Source organism: Bombus vosnesenskii, unplaced genomic scaffold (genome assembly GCF_011952255.1).
Source record: "Bombus vosnesenskii isolate JDL3184/JDL3185 unplaced genomic scaffold, Bvos_JDL3184-5_v1.1 scf7180000013295, whole genome shotgun sequence".
Lineage (NCBI taxonomy): Eukaryota > Metazoa > Arthropoda > Insecta > Hymenoptera > Apidae > Bombus > Bombus vosnesenskii.
The window spans coordinates 349,434-368,258 of NW_022882946.1; the positions used below are offsets into that span (position 1 = coordinate 349,434).

Here is an 18,825-nt window from a genome sequence, read left to right on the forward strand (position 1 = left end):
AGATAATTTCGGCGTCGAAAATGCCGTATATTATGACGCGAAGTTGCCGCTATGTACATTTATGAATTATCTGCTAGTGTGCGCGCGCGTAGAAAGTGCAGACAAGACATTTCTTCGTAAAGGAGAAATGTCAGACATGCGCGAAGAATATGACTTTCGAGTCTCAGCGTGTTTTACTTTTGAGGGATATTGTCGCGCGCTACAAGTACCTTTATTACGAATATACGTAATTTAGCTGCGTAATATTTAAGTTGTAACACCCCTGGTCCGCGGTGTCGAGACGCGTTGGTGGGAGGTAGCCACGTGATCGAGCGCGTGTTCAACAATAACAGCTGCACTGTTGCTGTTCCCTCAATTCACGCTCAGCCACCGTCGTAGTCGGTTCTTTTTCATCAATCTTTTCCAGTGCGAAGCTACTTAACTGGTCAGAAAGGGAAACGGAAATATCAAACGTCTTATTAATAAAACTGATTAACCTGATTAACCAAACTGATTGACTGTTACCTGATTCGAACTAATAAGTTTACGTCATAAACTTTTGTGAAAATTGAGTTGGTTAACGTGTCGTAATTTCGATCGAACATATATCGATCGATCGATCCGTTCGATGAAATCGAATCGTGCCGCGAACCAGATCGTGTTGTAATCGATAAAATATATAATCGCGTGGCCGGGTTGTGGGCCGTGGAAATCGGATTTTCAGCGTCTCGTTCGAAAATAGAACGAAATTTACGACTTAGGAGCCGGTGCTCGTGATCGATGTGCACCTGCAAGGAATAGCGTGGGATGCTGTAAGCCAAGGCGACTGCCGGCTAACATCGCAGCTACTTGAACGTGAAACGTATCGACAGGGAACGATAACCGAACGAGGATGCTTCCTACTAGAAGATTAATCATTGCCGTGTTTGGTGTTTGCTTGTTGACCGCTCTTTTTGAGGTAAGTAAGCGTTTAAGATTATATAAGCGTATTTGAAGGAACGACTTTTGTGAGATTTTTAAAAGCAATGATTTTTCTTCTCCTTTTTTCTACTTAATGTCAACAGTTGCTTAAAAATGGCTGAAAGCATTCTCTGGAAAAGTGAACTCGTTGGAATTTTTGTAAGATCATTCTACATAGAGTGTATAATCTATTTTTGCATGATAGGACATTTCCTATATCGGTATATCGTAAAACATGATTTCGAAAAAAAGGTAACGTTAGAAGGCGAAGGCAGAAAAGTATATACGGAATCGAAAACTCGTACCGAACATAGAGAATTAATTAAACTAAATGCAAACTTATATATATATATATATATATATATATATATATATATATATATATATATATTCGATCAACCTAACCCCAATCAACGGAGAGATTTAGAAACTAATTGTCATCTATGATACAACTGTCAACTTTTTTAAGGCAGAGTACATAATTTGTTGGTTGCACTTATCGCGCTCTATAAAGAACAGATCGTTTCACGATATTCTTTTTGCCAGCAAAAGAGATATTAGCGTGTTTTGCCTTTTCGTACACGCTTTTTATGGTGTGAGCTTGCTATGTTGATGGTGTGATCGTGAGCTTTTTTTAACGTTCCCTCGTTTTATTCCATTCGCTCGACAGACATTTTCTACTCGTTGGCATAATGCTAGCAAAGCCGCTTGCTGAAGGTACTTTTGCTCTTACAATTAACGGAGAAGAGGCATTATCGTCGTTGTTTACTATCTACCTGTGGATTAAGAGTCGCGTAGAGGAAGTGGTGGCGATGAAATTATGAAATTATTTTCTTTCGTGTAGGTCGTTAGAATTTTTGTTCAATTCATCGTTCGCATCTACGTAACCTATACTGGTCTAGAGCAATATCTCGTACATTTGCAACCGTTTTACGCAATCGTGATAAGCTGAAAGCTAGACCGAGCGAGTACGGCTTTGTAAGTACATATGTACATAGGTATGTTCGGAGAATAAAGAAGCACGGAAGGAAACGAATAAGTCTCCACTGATACGTGTTTTGAATTAGCACTTAATCCGAGTTATCTTAAACTTATATTTAAAGGATCTTACTAAACGTTACGATTTATACGTTTGTAGTAGATTTGAAAATATTCCCTGGTATCGACTGCCACTTTTAATGCTTTTGTACATATTTCAAATAAAAACAAGTAAGTATAGAACGTAATTGTTCTTCCATGACAAATTCAATTTTATTAATTGATAAATAATATTTATAAGATTGAATCAATTGATAAAAAATGAACGAGTGGAGAAGTTACACGGTTTATTTCGTTCTAACGAGAGTTTCAGCTGGTGCAGAGACAGGATATGATTTACGGTCGAAACAGGATGAATTGCGTAAGAAGCGTGTACGATCTTGAGCCACGGAGGAAACGATAATTCTCGACAATTACCGCTGGTCGTTGGTAAATATTTAGGGGGAAATCGATCGAGGGAATAAAGGAAAATAAAGTACGATCGCGATATCAGGCGTTTCGAACCTCGACGAAGACTGTTCTCTCGACCGATTGCGAAACGGTGGATTATCGGTTTCGAGGGATATAAAACGCGGTGCTATCTCGTTTCGCTTCTACCATCGCAATTTTCTTCGTGCTCACGGTAATTAGAGGAATTAGGGAAAGTGCGAGGTGTTTTATCGTAATTAAAGTGTTGGAAGGGAGCATTTTATTTGCGTCACGTCGGCCAGCGGCTATTCTTACGATTCTACGTAGATAAAATAATAAAAATGTCTGGATTTGAAAATGATGCTAAATCGAGTAGAAGTACAGAGATTGATTATCAAGACAAGTTCGATAATCGTAATATCGTTATATCGTAATATCCCGCGACAATCCCAAATTCTGACGATAACACGGGTTGACATTAATAAGATTAATAAGATTAAGAGATCGTTTCACGCGGGAAATCTTGACAAGTTGCGGAAAATCTTCGAGAAAAACGTGAAATACACTCTACTCGAAGATTTCCGGAAACTATATGTTTCCGCGCTTCGATGTCTATTCTTTGGCCCTGTAACGGGATTTTCCTCGGAATCAAAGAATTCTAGCTCCGTGTCTTCGTATCCTATAATAGCGCTAAATACTTCAAAATCGCGAGACAATTACTCGAGTCAGCCACGAAGAAAGCGGATAAAAGAATAAAGAAACTAAAGAGCGAGCCAAAAGCAAAGAAAGAAAATAATTGTCGATGAAACGAGAGGGGAAATGAAGCAGACATTTAATTGCGTAATTGCGAATTTTCACCCTTCTTCTACGGGCTAATTATCCTCGCTGCAGAGATCATCGACGATAGATAAAGATCGGTTCTCACACGGGTCTCGTTAACGACACTCGCAGAAGAACGAGAAGGGGGATGGAGACTGGTCAACTCGAGGGAAAACAAAATAAAGAAATAGAAGAGAAGAAGGAAAAGGAGGTGACGAGGGGAGAAAGAGGACAGGCAGCCGTTTATTTCGAGTACTTGTGTACGTAAGTGCATGCATATATGCATTAGGAATCAGGGCGAAAGGTGGACGTACAACGGAGATAAGATTTGCGAGGGGCAACTTGGCGAGCGAGGCGAAATTAACGAAAGCTGGCGAAACGGAAAAGGGATGGAGATAGGATTGGGGCGAAAGGCGAAAGGCGAAAAGCGCGACGTGGGACAAAAGCGGAGACCAACGAGTGCGACAACGACGATCGCCTGGCCAGAGAAACAAAAGGAGACACGCGAAACCGGAATAGAACGTTAAACGAATAAGAATGGAAGAGACGAAAAGTAGAAGTAGACGGGTGAAGAACGAAATTCGGATAGGATATATGCGCCGACGTAAACAAAGAATCGACGAACACTTTTTGTATAAATGTGTTCGAAGAACTTTGAAAAGACTCGTCTGCGTTATCGTCTTTGACGAACTTTTCAGTCAATTCTCTATGCCAAATTTACGTATAAATTTAGTAACAGCTCTGTGCTCCGTGCGAATAAAAAATCTTAGTCCGTTACTACTGGCACGAACGAATCACAGGTTTTGTTTCATCGCAAGTAGAAAAGAAAAGAAAATCGAACGATGGTTTGAACAAAATAAACCAGATTCTGCGTGTTTCTAGATTTACTTTTTCCATAAATACGACCATGTGCCGAAAAGATAGAACCGGCAAATGAAACGACAGCGAAACGGAGGAAGGAAAGGAAAAGAAAGAGAACGAAGGGAACGAAATTTTTACGAAGCTACGTAGAACGTTGATTTAGGAAATGCGAATGAAATAAAACGAACGAAAAAAATAAAACGTAGGAACGATAAGAGAAAATGAAACGAATTACGACGGATGCGGAAAATTACCGTGGTAAAGTGCAATGGAATCCAGTTGGAAAGATGAACGGCGATGAGAAGCGTGGACGCGAGAAGTCGTGGGAGCTGACAAAAGGCTAGCTGTTGCTGAGAAAGCTCGTTTCCTCTCCTATACCTATATTATCTATGTAGGTATGTACGTTGTATACGTTGGTAGCTGTTGCCGCGTGTACTAACAAAGTGCGAAATGTCGTCACTGTCCACTTCGCTTGACGCGTTAAGGGTGGGGTCGGTCCTGGAATATCGTCGACCATCCAATATCTTGCGAAAATTATTTTAAAGTTGGAAAAGCGAAGGGCGGTGTCGAGGATTATCGAGTCGTCGAACGTACATCTACGATACGTTTGCTCGCGATAGTAGCCTACTCGGACGGTTTCTTCATAGAATTTTTATTCGATTCGAAGATCGGTATCTTGGTAATCGAAGGTTAGAAGAGCGATAAAGATTCTTAATGCATCGAATACGCGATACGCAATTGCTGGTCTTTTAAATCTATGAAATTTTCATAAATTCAAAACATCGTACGAGAGTGATTAGCGCTGTGAGAATAAGCTTTTCCATCTTTCGTAATTCGATTCTGACGGATTATTACAAGAAAAACAAGAGAAAAGAATCCGTCTTTACCTTTTAATTCGAAGAAATCGAGTTAAAAAGCATGTTGCTCGAAGTACTTAAATTACCGATATTTTCACGATGTTAACGAAATTGATTACACACGGTGGCTCTATCAGCATCCTAACCTAGTGCTATTTTATTTCAAAGTTTAGAATATCATTATTGTCAAGCACGTCTTTTCACGACTGTAGGTAATTTAAAAAAAAAAGAAAAAAGAGAAAGAAGAAAAAAAATGATCAGCGAACATACGCGCCATACGAATTGCAAGTTTCGAGGATGAAAGGAAATGGATGATTTAAAAGTTGCGCTGTAACTTTTTGACCTAGTTTTAACGTTCGTTGATCGGCTCTGTTAATTCGATTCGAGTGCGCTCTTTGCTAAAGCTACTCGTCCAACAAATTAATCCGCGTTAAATAAAATCGCAAACTAAAAGAAAAAACAGAGAGCACCATATTTGTACAACTTTTCTCCTCGTTTCTGCCCCCCCCCTGCCCCTTCTGAACTACGTCCCTTGTAAAATGTAAAATGTAACGCGTAAAATAAAAGACACGACCGTTCGCGTTCGACAATCCTACGGAAGAACGCTGGAACGTTGTCCCAACGGTGTGGAAGCCTGGTTTCGCGTGCGTTCGTTCGCGTCGTGTCGCGTCGCCATAAATGGGTCGCCTTTCACGAGAGAGCGTCCCATCCTCGTGGAAAGGTTCGCGGGCCCATGGAATATTTAGCGATTTTAGCGAGCAAATTCGTGTCTATGCACAAAGCGCATCGCTAACGTGGAAACCATCTCGCGTGCACTCGAGAAACGGATTAACGAGGGACGGATACAGACGCGGATGGATCATCGAGCAGAGCGTAAAATGCCACAGCGAAAAATTCGCACGGCAACGAAAATGTCCGAGAGAAATCGAAACGCTTCGGGGATTGTGCGCTGTTACTCGGAATAAAATAAAAATCGAGCCGCGCGTGAAACTTTTGAAACCAGATGGGAAAAGTACGTCGTGCCGCTTTTTCGCCATTTTTCTCCCCTTTTCCTCTTCTTTTTGTGGAACGTAGTAGACTCGAAGTGCAGAGCGTTTTCGAAATTTTTTCAAGCGCTCTTGAAAGAGAATTTTTTTCTTTTTTTTTTTCTTTTACAGCATCCTCCGACACGGCATTCTCGAAAACGCTAGTTGGAATTCTTGACGGAAAGAAATTTATTACAGCAGAGAATAGGAATAAAGTAGCATATAAATATTATAATAGTGCTGTAGATAAGCTAGTAATAATTGAAAAAAAAAAGACACTGGCCGGTACTATCTCGAATAAACAACGTTTCGTAAACGAGTGCTAGGCTCTTTCAAGAGAACGAAAAAACTGTATATTACGTATGTACGAACGAGATGAAAAGAAAAATGCGAAAATGTTTAAACGTAAACGAAATGAATTCGGAACGTGTAAAGGCGATGGGTAAGAATGTATATATATGATATATTTATAGACAGATGTATACGTACGACGAAATTGTGTCGTACGAATAAAACCACGTAACGTTAATCCATCGATAAGTATTCGCGTCCAGCTATTTCCCTTCCGAATACTTTAAGCCAAGATAATTGCAGAGGGAGAATCTTCAACGTCTTCAATTTCACTGCGAGTCAGGGAACGAGACTTGGACGCTTTTATCGGAAGAAAAATCTTGCGGAACGCGAATTTATTACATGCACACACACACACACACGCGCGCGCGTAAGAAACAGTCTAATTACTCGTAAAAAGCGACTCATAACGAAACAATAGGAAAGATTTCGACGATAATCAAAGCGCATGCAGCATTTATCGTGTGTAGACTGTGGCGAATCGACAAAGGTCGCCTCCGAGTCCGTTGGGAAGCCCATTGTGTCGAGTTAGTAACGCAGTGGCGCGTGTGTGTGCACAAAAATTAATGAATCGAGCGGGTCAGGCGGAGCAGAGAGCATCAGTTTCCGCGGCAATTTCAATTCCTTTCGCTCCGGGAAACTTTGTCTCGCGAAAGCAAAATTAAACGCTTCCATTCGGGGAAGACGCCGCGAGCCGGTGGCAGGGCAGCATCCCCGAAGAACCTACCGCTGCTACAATGTGACGCGTAAGCGATCACGGAGAAATATTCTAATTTAATATTTGTCGTAGATACGTATACCGTGATTCGAACGAACGTACGATACGGTTGCGACGCGTGCGCTTATTAATACAAATTGTTACTAATATTATCGTTACGATGATAATGATATCGTCTTAATTAACGTCATAGTCGATGTAGTCATTTAGAAGAGATATCACGTTCGGCTAGAAAACTGTTACGCTACTTAACCTAATTAGTTGCTTTGTAGATAGGAAAAGAAAAAAAGTTAAACGTTGTACTATTACGTACATACGCGAAGCCTCGTTGGCGAGTACCAGAACATGGCGTACGAGACAGATATGCCGATATAAATCAGGCAGCTTAACGTTATTGTTGTTTGTATCAGCCCTGCATGTACCTATGGGAGAACACGACTGACGTCTACTTGTAGGTTGATGGCGCGTGGATCGCAGCAAGGGTCGGGGAAACCGACGCGACGGGATCGCCGGAACCGACGACTTCTCGTTCCCATGGCATGCTAATGAGCCTCGTAAACCACGAAATACCCCAGTGAACTGAATAGCTTGCCGACGATGTATATAAGAAGCCAGCTAGCGTGCTAGCTAAAACTCTCAACTAATATCGCAGCTTTTTCATATATTTCATAGCGTTTCGTTATGCGATATCTTCACGCAAGAAGGAGTCTGCCGACGAATCGCGAATAATTTTGCCTTTTTTAGGGAAACGCTTAGAGAAAAAGATCGTTTCTCGTAGTAGATACGCGAGTCGATCAAAGAGTCAGTCCTTCTTTTTTCTTCGCGTGTTTTGCGTGTTTTTCGAGGAACTTATAATAATCGTTAACGTGACTTTTTTCCACGACGCTTGTTCTTCCGAAAAGATCGTGGGTTGGTCGAGCGAGTGCCATCGGAACAGAGCGACCACACTCATCACTGGCAGATTGTTTTCTTAGCCGTGACCGGTCGCTACGTAAAGCGTAAAGCTACGTCGGTGCTCGTTAACTTTGACCAGCTCGTTAGCACGAAGCAACTCTGAATTTTGGTCCGCGAATCAAACGCCTTCTACAATTTCCACTCTAGCTTCCCTTATGTTTCCTTATGTTTCTTCGATATATAATCATCGCGCGGATTCTCGTTTTCTCTTTGACTTTGCTAGCCGCGCAGCTACACGATACACGATCGCAGAGCAGTACGCGATGTCACTTACAAGCGATCTCGACCGTTTCGTCCCTCGGATGTTTCGTCGGCTCGAATGAAATCGAGCGAGTTGAATCGAAAGCGATAGACGAAGCAAGCGAACGATACGAGTATACCTACGTGTTAAGAAATAGCATGACACGTATGTATGGGTTTCGAGGGTTGGAACGAAAGTAGAACGAAAGCTTCGGAAAGCAAATTGACAGGGAGAGATAAACTGCTTTCATCGAGCGGATCAAACGGAAGACTTGTAAAACGACGATATTATCTCGCTAAGTAGGTACTTACAAGTACAAGTACGTACAAGTGGAATAACGACCAGGCATTTTCGACTTGGTAGCTCTTGCCAATTTGTCAACTACGATAACCGAGATGTACCTGGCTCGCGTTGTTTATAGGACCGTATTTTATTCTATCCCGATGTTCGTCTTTCGCTTTTCCTTTTTTCTCCTTTCTTTCGGCAAGCGAGTGCAACGCGATTTTTTGAAAAATTTTCTCTAAAGAGGCGCTGCGCAGCAAACGGCCCTCTAAAGTCTAAAGAACCGCGTTCCCATTTCTTCCGTGGCGTTGTGAAAAGAGTCGCCGGAAACGTGGCTGATCTTTTTTTTCCGGGTCTGAAACGAACTGCGGACTCGCTCTCTAACCGAAGTCAGGCAAACTGGTGCAACAACTTATGCGACAAAACAATTGAATTTAACTCGTTCTTTTTTTTTTTTTTAACTTTTACTTCTTTGGTATACAATTTTACAAGTTCTCCGTTTCTAGCTTTTTAAATTATTTTACTCGACGACTACGTCCGTTAAAAAGCGGTTGACGCGTGGACGCTAGTCGCGATTCCAATCGATTGGAACACGAAGTATACAAAAGGAAGAAAGAAAAAAAGAATATTACGGATTTGACGGTTTACCTTGACGGTTGAAGAAATCGGCCGGCAGAGAAAAATTCGGGCCAGTATTTTCCTCCTATGTATACCTCGCGTTACCTAAGTATATTACGATATCATTCATTCATCATCGCGATCATTTTTTTCAACGAAACGAAAAGATCGTCTCTGGTCGACCAGCTTCGAGCAACGTTAAAATCGACTAGCAAAAATTGTGACTATTTGCAACGGTCTCCAAGTATGTCCACGCCCCTTCGTTCTCATACGTTGGATGAAAAGGCAACTGCGTAGGAGGCAGTTTGCGGGCCGCGGGGTCTGCAAAAGGAGGAATCCTATAACCAGACCGAACCCGAGTCAAGTTTTGGATATAGGAAGGCGGAGGATCGAGGAACAATAGGGTGGTAGCAGAGATAATTATCAGAGTCGGCGGCGCAGCTGCGTCGTGTCGATTCGTTGCACCCTCGAGGCCGTACAATCGAGCTCGTGCAACAGTCAAAAGCCACGAGGAAGAGTTCAGCGTGCCGTGACACCGCACTTTGCCGCATTGGCCATCGTGTCCTGTTCGCTCGAACACGTGCGCAACCCTTTGACCAGCTCGTCGCCTTCAACGGGGCCTCTCCACGGGTCGTTGCATAAATGCAACAGGCTGCAACGGACTAGGAGGACCGTTCGAAAAGTTTACACCGGTGTGTAAGCGACGTTAAGGGACGCGCTGCTGTTGTTTTCGAGTTTCTGCAACTTTGGTCGAGGCACTCGGCTATCGGGCAAAAGCGGTGTGGTTAGCGGCGGAATTAGGTAAAGAGGAATTGGTGTACTCGCTGTTCGTAGCAGATACCCGATACTTTTTCACGTTTTCTCGTCGAATAAATTTTTTGTCTTTCGATAGCGGAGGTTAAACGAGGTCGTTCTGAAAAGCAAAAACCACGCAACTGCTAAAACGATATTATTCTTTGTATTTATCTTTGTCCATTATCGATTCGCGTAATGCAAATGCGTAAGTAAAAATCGCCAAGTTCAAAGCAGCGGCGATAACCGTCGATGAATAAAAAATAAGTGTCTTCGTTGCGGCCAGAAGCGTAACTCGAAAGAGAATTACGATTAGATTAATGGCTTTAAAGATGCGCTTTTACGCGCAGGTACGCGCCTAGGAACAGAGAAATTATCGAGCAAAGCTTCGTTCGATATTTTAACTTTGCTCTTCTTTGCGCTTCTCGGCAAAATTCAGCTTGTGAAACGTAATACGCGCGTGAAAAGGTATTTTGCATTTGCACGCGTGCGTTTCGTTTTCGGTCGTCGCTAGGACAGGAAGGTGGAGAGAAAAGGTTGAAAGAAGGACGAGCGGTGCACGAACCGTTGCGTAAACACACAGTAGGATACAGCTAGTAATTTGCTTACTACCACCGAAATATCGAAGCGAATCGACGAACGTTCGCGTAACGAAATTCCATTTATCTCGTGTTTATTATTCGTATATCGAGATCGAACGTAACGGGCAAAAAAAAAAAAAAAAATAAATGTTCGGACTTTGTTTCTTTCCAACTGAAAACCAACAAACTAAATATAAATTCTTCGATATTACTTCTCGGTTTCTGTTATTTCATCCGTTATTTCAATTTTATTCGATATCATCAGGGTAATAGGTTTGCGAAAATATAGCTGCTTCTTCTAATCTCATTCGACGTTGAATAAACAGAATATCGCCGAAAGAAATAATTTTACGAACCGAACGACATTACCGAGTAGCGATGATGTTACGAGTTACGATAAACTTCCTCGAGTTAAACCATAGATCGAAGGTTGACCGACCAGCTTTTCTCCATCCTTGCTTACGGTTACACCTAAATTACGAAAGATAAATAACGTACGTATAGGCGGAAAATATTCGAAAGCGAGCTGATCGCAACGGCACGGTGAAACGAAACGCCGTCGACGAACGTTGCTCTCTTAAATCGAGCGATGCTAGCGTTCCTGTGCATCCCTATTTCATAAATGCACCGGAGTGCGCCGATTAAAACGCTCGCTGTTTTCACTTTCCTCAGCGCGGATCACGACTCTCGACTAAATATCCTGACAGAGTAAAAGCATTACGAATTTATATCCCGTAATCGGTGCTGGATTATGAATTTCAACGGGATCTTTTTATTCGAAAAGACTAAGTATAATAACGTTTCGATTTCGTTACAAACGCGGTCCGACTTTTTCGACGGGTTAAATGCGCGGTTGTCATTTTAGTTACCATTTGGACTGCTCGTAAATGCAAAAAACGTGTCTGCGCATAAAGAGAAAAGAAAAGCGTAGTATACGTTACTAATTTGTGGAAAGATGTAAGCCGTTTAATCGAATACGGCAGAGTAGCGTTCGTTGAGCTATACTCGAGCAACGTATTCGACAAAATTGCGAACGCGTTATATGCGTATGCGTGTATGCGGAAGAAAATCCGACGAAATTTGAAATTTACATGGAAATGAAAAGTGGCCGGTAGTTGGAACGATTCAAATATGTTCTTTATCTTTTGGCGTGACTCGAGAGCGGGCTTATCGATCGGGGCGTAAATCGAAAAAGAGTGAAACGATGTGGTTAAAAGGAAGGAAGGTTAGAATCGGCTAGAGAGGAAATTAAAAGAGAGAGAAATTTCTATGGCGCGCTACGACCAGGAAGGAGTAATTTTCAATCGGAATTTATCGGTGCGACGCGACGCTGGCATACCGGCGCGATGTGGCGCTGAAAAAAAAAGGGGGGATACAAAAGCCACCGCAATTACTGCTTCCGCTTTGTCCGTCCTGCCGGAAGTCCTATTCATACTCGTCGCTATGAGCGCCGTTACTTCCGTCATTGTAGTTACGGACCTACGACCGATCGTAAATCATTCTCTTTCTGGTCTTTCCTCTTACGATTAGCCTTCCGTTGTAAAACAGTGGAAACGGAGTTTTACGCGACGCGTCATCCGACAATTAAGCGTCGATCGAAGCAACGATTAATATCGTAAAATCGTAGAGGGGCAAGAAATAACAAATCGATCGGCTTTCAGCAAGAGGAAAGCAACGTCGCGCAAAATGCGTTGTCGACAATGTTCCTCGATGTTCCCAATCTTACGATGGATACGACCGAGTCTCGTGATAGTCAGCCTCGACGTCCAACATCCAACTTGTGATGGATTGCGTTCGCAAAGACTTTGAAGTTGCGACGGCTGCCTCGAACGCGATAGATCTAGATCATAAGGTATCCCCTTATGGATGCAAGATGGTCTACCTGGACTGTAATCGAGTTTGAAGATGACGTAGTCCCGTGAAAGATCGCCTCCGAACATCTGTTTACGAAACAAAAGGTACGTCCTTTTGCCTCGTCTTCGGCTCGACAACTCGTATCGTACATGCGAGCCTTGCCAGCGTAAAATGATCGATTGCTTTCCATTCGTTCGAACTTTACGCCGAGGGAGCAAGAATTGCGTTTGCGAAAATCGCGTTTTGCAAACAGCTGCAAGATTTCAAACCGCGAAGAAAGCGGCGTAAGGAAAAGTTACGATAACGCGAGTAAAGAAGAATCGAACAACGACGATCGTTACTATTCTTGGAAACGCGATTCGAGGCAGATTCGTTGGGTCGCGTCGCGTAGCGTCGCGTCGCGTCGCGTCGGGAGGGGTGCGGTTATAAGCGCGGAGAAACGCTCGGAAATTGTTAAAGACCGTTTCGAACCGCGGCCACTCGGCCGTTTACGCCAGCTTCTTTCGACGATGCAATTTCCTGTTCGCTCGCCGTACCGCCAACCCTACTGTTATCGATTAAAGGCGAGGAGCCCTCCGGACACCACACCGTTCCGAGGCCATGCCTCACCGGTCGTCTAGAAAATGATGTTCTTCGCCTGCGTGAAGGCCCTTTAAGATCATCGTCGTTATTACGACTTGCGTAACTTATACGAAGAGAAAGAAGTGGTTTGCGGTTGATGTGCGCGTATCTGTCGCAGAGGGATGACATTTTCTGCAGGTATTCTCGAGTATTAGAAATCGCAGATATAAATGAAAGACTTTAGCGATCGCACGTACGAATGGCGCGTGTAGCATGGCTGAATAATCGTAATACGCGGAGTTTCGTCGTTGGTCTCGCGTTCACAAGCTGCGATAAAGAGAAAAAGGAAAAGAAGCAGAACCGCGCGAGCGGTAGCGACGCGTAGCCACCTGACTCGGGTCAACTCGATCTTTAAGTTGCTTTATTAATAAGGGGGTGACGTACCCGGCGTTGGGGCACCGCTGTTATTAACCCTTTTCACCGGACTTGTCTCGCCCGCAAATTGACAGGTTGCAACCTTACGCGAGGAGCCAGGATCGTGTTACGCCACCGATAAAACGACGCTCTAACTTACGAACGCGTACACGTTGCCTGTCTCGATGTATCATGCTCGTGCCGTTTGCCACGGCGATCTTCTTCCTTTCGGCGAAACACGCCTCCCACCTTTTTATCTGTTATCGATGAAAATCAGAAAAATCTTTGTCTTCGCTAACGTCTCGTCCGATTATATCGGATTCTTTGTCGTTTCTTCTTTTTCCAACGTAGTACGCGAGATGCTCTTTTACAGTATATTAACGCTATGACGTTCGATAGCCGGTATTTTCTTCTCGAAATAAATGGGTTTACGTTCGACACGCGACGAACCTTTGTAAGTAACGAAAGAATAAAATATCAGAGTTGTTCGAATCTTTTCTTGCTAAATTGAAAAGCTGGCATTCGTATTGATAGAATAAATCGATGTTGTAAAACCTGCATTCGCGTTCAACGCATACGTAACGTTTGTGCGAAAGAACAAAGCTCCGCAGGACGATGTTTCTAATTGACAAACTCCAACGACGGTTGTTCCTTGCGAAAGACGATATTGGCTGCAAACAGGATAACGTAACGAGAATGATAATTCCGTCGAGCAACTTTATATTTTATAATTTATATTATTATATGTTATAACTTATAGAGCTGGGACCAGAAAGCGAGAAAATACGGAACGTAATTTGGGTGAATTATCGGTTTGGCTCTTTCATTAAGTCCATTCTTAAGTCTTTTCTAGGTTTCCGCGTTCAAGAAAATTCTTCCATACTCTCCCATGCTTATGGAATAGTCCGCGACATCGATCAAGTAATTTTTACCTTAAGCTTTTTAAACGGAGCAAAATTCAGACAAACGTGCGAACAAACGAAGAGTCGGTTAAAATTAATGGTCGGAAACGACGCGGTACGCGGATTACACGACAACCAGTAGGGTATAGGCATAAAGAGTGTATAGGTATGTTAAATTCGACGAAAGATCGTGACAGCGATTAACGTCTCTTCTCGAGCGAATGAATTCACGACCGCGCGCTATCAATAGAGAATCGAGCGGTGGTTGCTGAACGTAAGGAGAAAATAAAAGAGACGAACGAGGTTTTACGAACGGACGGTGGGCTGGCGCAACGACGCACCTGATGGCTCAGTGACCGTTGGCGCGTGCCAGCAACCGGCTGCTGCCAGCTGCGATCAAACTACCACTCGCTGCATTTCGTTCGTCGCTCTTTTCGTTATAAGCGACCATCTTCGCTCCTTCCGTCTCCATTGATTTCAAATGCCGCGGACGTGCCACGCGAACGCGCTGCTAGAAATCGATAGAAATCAATCGCTCGAAAAAGTTCTTCGAAAAGAATTCAACCACGATTTTATCCCAACGAGATTCTTTTCTCATTTTGGCGATCTATCTTATTAACTTAACGATATCAAAAGGAAACGTTGAATCGATTTGGAATAAACCGAATCAAGTATTTGGCTGAAATTATTATTATTACGTATTTGAATTTTATTTTTAAAAGGAATTTCACTTCACCACTGATGCTGGACCGTGCACCGCGTCGATCCATTTTGTATAAAGTGTTTCAGAAATTCAGATCGGGGATTATTTCTTAGATATCGTTAGCTTATTTCTAAGAGATAAATTTTAACGCAGTTTCCTTTCTTCGATTTATCGAAACGAATCACGCTTTCAGTTAGTACGAATATTTTATTTTTCATAGCTGACAGGCCGTTTCACCGAAATCTGTGTCCCCTTAAACGAAATATCCGCACACTTAGCGAGTATCGATGCGGCTCGATTCGTCAACGACGTATTATGCTTTTATCTGAATTACCAGTTACGTTACGAAGGGAAAGTAAAAGCGTGATTCGTTGGTGAACAGATCTGCCATTCGCTTGGGCGGTCGAAAAACAGAGAACGTTCTTTAGGATTGTTATTCGCGTGTGAAAAGAAACGAAGCTCACGTCGGACAGTCGTCGAACGTGTCAGAAAAAGGGTTGCACGTAACAAGGGCGAAGCTAAAGCCACGAGAAACCCTAATTTGCGCGTTGACCGAACGAGTTTTCTGGTATATCTCGATAGCGGTTTCAGGCGCAACGAAAGAAAGGCGCAAGGTGTTGGCCCCGTCAGGTGGCTTTATCCTTTGGCACCTGTTCTCCCGAGCTATACGGTACATTTAGAACAAAGCGATTACCAAGCCTGAGGTCTACTCGCTCGAATATAAAAGTCTATACTACTACCGAATAACTTTGTTAATTTTAATCGACGTAATCACGAAATAGTGGTATGATAGTACGCAAGTATGGAAGAGCAGCAGTAGTAAAACTCGTATTTCAAGTTTCCTGATAGACGGATACGTCGAGCTGTAATAAATTACTTTTGCCCTTCTAGCTTTTTCCCTTTTTCCTTTTTTAATATGCTTCCTAAAGAATATCGATACGATTTAAGCACGAAATTTCCAAATAATTAGAAATTCCGCTACATCTGTCGTTCCGTTACAGATCTTTTCGAAACCGGTTTGCATAACGGTTTCTCGGGTGTCTCTCCCTTTTATATCCATTGGCCGCGTCTTCTAAAACGATCGCTGCTCGATCGATCGAAAATCTAGAAAATTACAAAAATGTGGCTATATCTCTTATGTAAAGTCGATACAAGCTTTCGATGTACATCGAATTGCCTCTGAGCGAAACGCATCTGCCCTTGTTCCAGGTGAGCGAAGCCAGGCCGCACATCAGGCATCAGAAAGACGGGAGCCATTGTAGCAGATGCGGTCCAGGCTGGGGCGCCGTGAACCATTGCGTCCGTGGCCATGACACCGAATGCGGCAAATGTGCACCAGGCACCTACAGCCCCCACCACAGCACCCAGCCCTGCTGGATCTGTTCTAGGTGCGGTCCAGGCCTGTACGAGGCGCATCCTTGCACTTCCAAAACGGATACCGTCTGCGATTCCTGTCACAGGCCTGCCCCGGATAATCTCGACTATCGAAACAAGTGTAAAGGTCGAACGAATTTGTTTCTCGCACCGGAGGACGCATTCGACACTGCAGAGCAGAGTATCTTGGTGAACGAACCCGATGGACAGGATCTGTTGGCTGACGGAGACAAAGTGTTGGAGAAAGACGCCGAGGCGGCCATTATCAATGGAGAATTTAATTCTTTGGAAAGGTTCTAGGACTGGAATCGTTTAGTACAGTTGCCGCTACTTTGTTTCCATTTTTAAGGAAACGCTTTCTAAAGATATTGCCGCGTTCCGGTTAATCCGAACGAAAGAATCGCCTATTACCGTTAAATTTTAGTCATCGATGATCCGCCATTCTCTTCTTCTAAAAGTAGAAGACGAAAATTCTACTTTCTAAGACTCGGCGATCTTCTAACATTCCGCGACAACTATATCTTGACGAACCGTGAAGGAGACGCTTTCATTTCCTGATATCCTTTGAAACGTTCCTACGGTTCTACAAGATCCTGTTCGGACGAGTAGATCGGGATTGGAGATCGAGAGGAAGCTTTCTCCTGGGATATCGGGTTTCCTTGAATCGTCCGGGGAAAATTGCAAGATCCAGCTGTGTGGAATACCGAATACTCTTTAGAAATTCATAAGACGAGGAGAGGACGATTAAGAAAGTTTTCGGCTTCGAATAGAAGCGGAAGATCGTGGATTAAGACTCGTTAGCCCCGTCGAGTTCGTTTGCAAGCTTTAAGACTGTGGATCAGATTGAAGGATTTTAAAATCGCTGATCGAATTTAAAATGTTCATCGAGAGAAAGATTGAATTATTAGAACACGTTACTATTCAAATGATCGATATCTGCGCTTTAAGTTGAGGCTCGACTGGTTAACGTCTACTACTTGTCAACGCTGGTGCTCGTTTTTTTTTTTTTCTTTTCAATTTTCCTATTACGTACCTTTTTCTTGTATATTTTAATAGTATGTATAAATATTCGAGAAGGAATTGGTCGGCTTAGATCGATCCCTCGTTGCTAGTCAGTTAACCACTAAGTAGTCCGATAAGAGGTATCATATGGAATCGACACGAGGTAATATTTAAACAGCAGTGTATACCGTACGCGTATGCCGTCATAGTTCGACTCTAAACGTAATATATAACGGCACGTCATCTTCCACCGAGCGATATATTGCACCTTTGATGTCGACAGCTCGTTAATCATGGTACTCGGAAAGTCCAGTTCGTCATGACGTTCGATCTCTTTCGACAAAATATTTCCGATTGTCTCGTATGGGATACACTATGAGAATTTCGAACGGTAAGACTAGGAAGCTTGCGTTAGTTTTGAAACGACGTCCAATCGGTTACGTTAGTTTGCCAATTAATGCTGATAAATACGAGATACTTAGATGGTACTTAGCTGTGATTCTCTAGAGTACCTTTGATGAATATTCGGCATTTGCTTGAACCTAACGAGACAATCGTTTTAACACGTTCTAAGTGTAGATTCCTGTATGATATAATATATTATAAGCATATTTATATGTATATACCCAAAGATCTCCTTCGTATTGTCTACATATACGCAAATTCTCTCTGCAGAATTCTTTCATTCGAAGAAGCTAAACATTCTTTCTTTTTCTTCTTTCGTGATTATTTAGAAAGCTGCCACCGTTTTGGATTTCGTCGATATTTTTAATATGTCGCCTATAACGTTAATACGTCGAGAACGACTTTTTCCTTTACGTGTAACCGACGCTCGGTCTTAGTTTCCATGATATTCGCAAAAAGAACCGTCGGTACCTAACCTAATTCTTATCTTTTGTTTACAGATTATATAGGTTTGCTGGGTCGTTCTATCCGGCAACCAATACCAACGTGTGTATGCTGTCAGTTACTGCGAATATCGGTACCGACAGTTTCTTACGAATTTCTCAAATACTAAAAGATACGCGCCAGTAAACGCGTAAAGGAAAAAGTTGTTCGAAATGTTGACTTCTACGATATATTGAGAAAATCATCGAAATCCAACGTGCCGGTAGCTTTCTAAATAATTGCCGAAAATTTGTATATCCGCATATCTCTAAATTTTCGAACGACACTATGTGTCGAGAATTAGTATTCGAGAAATTGCAAAGATCTCTTTAGAAAAATACGTTGTTATAGGACGAGCGTATTTCGATGTTACTCGATATGTATACACGCCATTAGATATGGTCCGTGTACGCAAAGCGTGTAAATACATTTCTGTAAATATAGAAACGATGACGATACGATTCAGTTGCTGTGTTAAAATCTGTTACAACAATGGAAATGGGTATTTCCGTTATTCGCCCAATATTTTGTTTATCGGACTTTTGCGAATGTTACAATTATATTTTTTTCTCCTACGTTGAAACAATTAATGAAACAAAAAAATACTGCAAAAGGTTGCAATGTTCGAATATCGTGCGTGATG

The 18,825-nt window shown here is 42.5% G+C and overlaps 1 protein-coding gene across 1 annotated transcript; it reads left to right on the forward strand.

Moving 5' to 3' along the window:
• Positions 1-288: 288 nt before the first annotated feature.
• LOC117233432 (tumor necrosis factor receptor superfamily member 4-like) lies at positions 289-17,299 on the forward strand. The gene is made up of 2 exons (XM_033493749.1): positions 289-937; positions 16,128-17,299. Exons 1-2 carry the CDS (start codon positions 872-874, stop codon positions 16,590-16,592), a joined length of 531 nt encoding a protein of 176 aa, XP_033349640.1. The 5' UTR covers positions 289-871; the 3' UTR covers positions 16,593-17,299.
• Positions 17,300-18,825: the final 1,526 nt, after the last annotated feature.

What these genes read in the sequence shown, in the direction of transcription:
- LOC117233432 (XM_033493749.1), top strand. Translation starts at nt 872, where the DNA reads ATGCTTCCTACTAGAAGATTAATCATTGCCGTGTTTGGTGTTTGCTTG. An exon ending in TGTTGACCGCTCTTTTTGAG is followed by an intron (nt 938 to 16,127) that starts GTAAGTAAGCGT and finishes CCCTTGTTCCAG; the next exon opens with GTGAGCGAAGCCAGGCCGCA.